General features: G+C 66.6%; 1 protein-coding gene across 2 annotated transcripts in view; it reads left to right on the forward strand.

Moving 5' to 3' along the window:
- The first annotated feature begins 282 nt into the window (after positions 1-282).
- Positions 283-2167, forward strand: part of STX1A (syntaxin 1A) — a 20052-nt gene continuing 18167 nt past the window's right edge. Inside the window, exon 1 of one of the 2 annotated variants that reach the window (XM_017533420.2) lies at positions 283-401. In XM_017533420.2, the coding sequence (XP_017388909.1) occupies positions 372-401 (30 nt within the window). In that variant the 5' untranslated portion in view covers positions 283-371. The remainder of the gene's footprint in view (positions 402-2167) is intronic. The other variant, XM_017533419.2, reaches the window with a different exon arrangement.

Genomic DNA, 2167 nt, shown 5'->3' on the forward strand with positions numbered 1-2167 from the left:
CAAAAATAGTAAAAACTGAGACGGGGCTGGGGCAGAGGAGGCAACAGGACCCATCCCGGGGAGCGATCACGCGCGCGGAAGGTCCAGAACGAGACCCAGGGCTTCCGCCCCGAGGGGCTGCTAGTGCGGGATGAGGCGGGAGCGGGGCGGGGCGGGGCGGGGTCTGGGCGGGGGGGGGGGGGCGGGGGGGGGGGGGGGGGGGGGGGGGGGGGGGGGGGGGGGGGGGGGGGGGGGGGGGGGGGGGGGTGGGGGGGGGGCGGGGGTCCCGGGGGCCGGGGCGGGGCCGGGCTGGCGCTGCGCAGCCGCGGGGCTGCCGTCGCGCATGCGGGTCTCACAAGGCTGCGGCCGGAGCCGCTGCCACTCCCGGGAGCATGAAGGACCGAACCCAGGAGCTCCGTACGGTGAGTCCGGCTCCCGCGCGCGGCCGCCCGCCGCCCGCGCCAACGCCCCGGACACTCCCCGCCCGGCTCCCGCAGCCCGGAGAGCGGCCGCTCCTGAGTCTCTAGCTGGGGCTGGAGGCAGCGGGGCGAGCCGGGGACCCCGACCCCCCTCTGGGTTCCGCCCCTCGGACCCACTCGGGGTCACGGGCTCGCGTGAGCTCGGCCGCGCTGACACGTGGACGGGAGGCTGGAGTCCGGGGTCCTGGATAAACTTTTCGGGGTCCCCTTGATTTGGGGGGTTCGGAGGGTGATGATGGGGTTCTGGTGGCGGGACCTCTACCCCCTCCCGCAGAACAGGCCCTGTCTCTGGCACCCCCCTGCACTGTCCCTCATCGCTGACCTCCCAACCCCGCTCGGTGTAGACAGACAAGGGGCCGCGGTGGAAACCCCCTCGGTGTGGACAGACGAGGGGACCGCAATGGGCTGGGGGCGGGCCCCGCTGCGGGGCGCGCTGCGGAAACCCGGCCGTCGGGTGGGGGTGGCCTCTTGGGCGCCGTCCCTGTCACCTGTGGCTCCCATCACCTGTGGCTGCCCCTCAGCTGGTCGCAGTAGGGATCCGCTGCCCGCCCCAGGTCTGGGAGGGGTCACACCCACCCCCGATCCACCTGTCCACCTTCGGGCTTCCGGGCAGCTCTGGCTGGCGTTTCCAGACCCTTCAGCCTTCCCTGCCACTTGGATCTATTTTTCCACCTGTATCTCAGGAGCCGCTGGGGTGTGGCTCCTGGGGCGGGGTTTGAGGGGAGTGGGAGGATGCACAAACATTCTGAGTCAGAGCCCAGCCCTTCCCAGCCCAGAGAGACCCCTGCAGCCTGCCTGGGTCCCCTTTCCCTGGCCTCTGCCCTTAGGGATGAGGAGCCCAGGAGGATGGTGACCGGGAGTGGGGGACGGTGAAGGACATGAAGTCTCCCTGGGTGTGTTGTGGGGGGATCAGGGCTCAAGACTAGATTGATTCCCATCTGGTCATCTTGTGCCCTGGCTGGTCACCTAGCTGGCAGCCCTGCGTGCTGATCCCTGGGAGCCTCCCCTCTGCCCTCCACCTCGGCTAGGAACCAAAACCCTAAGGTTCCCTCCTATGGAAAATGTCAAGTGTCCTCTGGGCGTCTGACTGCACGGCTTGTCCTCTCGACCCAGAGCCTCCCCGAGTTGAAGCTTGTCTGCCCCATTATGTCAATCTTGTCTCCTGGGCATCCTGGAGCCTGACCTAGGCTCCCCTGCCTTCCTCTACCCCACTTGCTCTGGCACCGCAGCCTCCACTTTGCCTCCAGATCTGTCATTCCTGGCTGAGCGCCCGGCCCCCGGGGTAAACCCCAGGAGGTTTCAAAGGAAGAAGATGGTCCCTCAAGTCATGTATGGGCTCTAAAGACTTCCCCTGCGGCCCCTGTGGTTGCCCTCAAGTTTCCTGAGCTCCGTTGAGTCAGAACGAATGTTTTCCTGGTGATGGATGGCTGTGTGGTGTATTTGCTGATGTTTGGGCGTCTGGTAGGTTTCCTGAGGATATGTGTGTGAACCAAGTGGTCAGCAGCAACGTGGATGTGGGGTAACAGCCTCTGGCGTATCAGCCTTCATCCCCCTAGCTGAAGGGGAAACTGAGGCACAAAGGAGATGTGGCTTGCCTGCTAGAGGGAAGGGTAGTAGAAAAGGGCTTTGCCTCGTGCCTGAGGATAGTCAGACTCAGGCCTGGCTGGCACTGGGGGACCCCCAGTGGAGCTGGGATTGGGAAGCGTTTG

This window comes from Cebus imitator, unplaced genomic scaffold (assembly GCF_001604975.1).
Source record: "Cebus imitator isolate Cc_AM_T3 unplaced genomic scaffold, Cebus_imitator-1.0 Scaffold82, whole genome shotgun sequence".
Lineage (NCBI taxonomy): Eukaryota > Metazoa > Chordata > Mammalia > Primates > Cebidae > Cebus > Cebus imitator.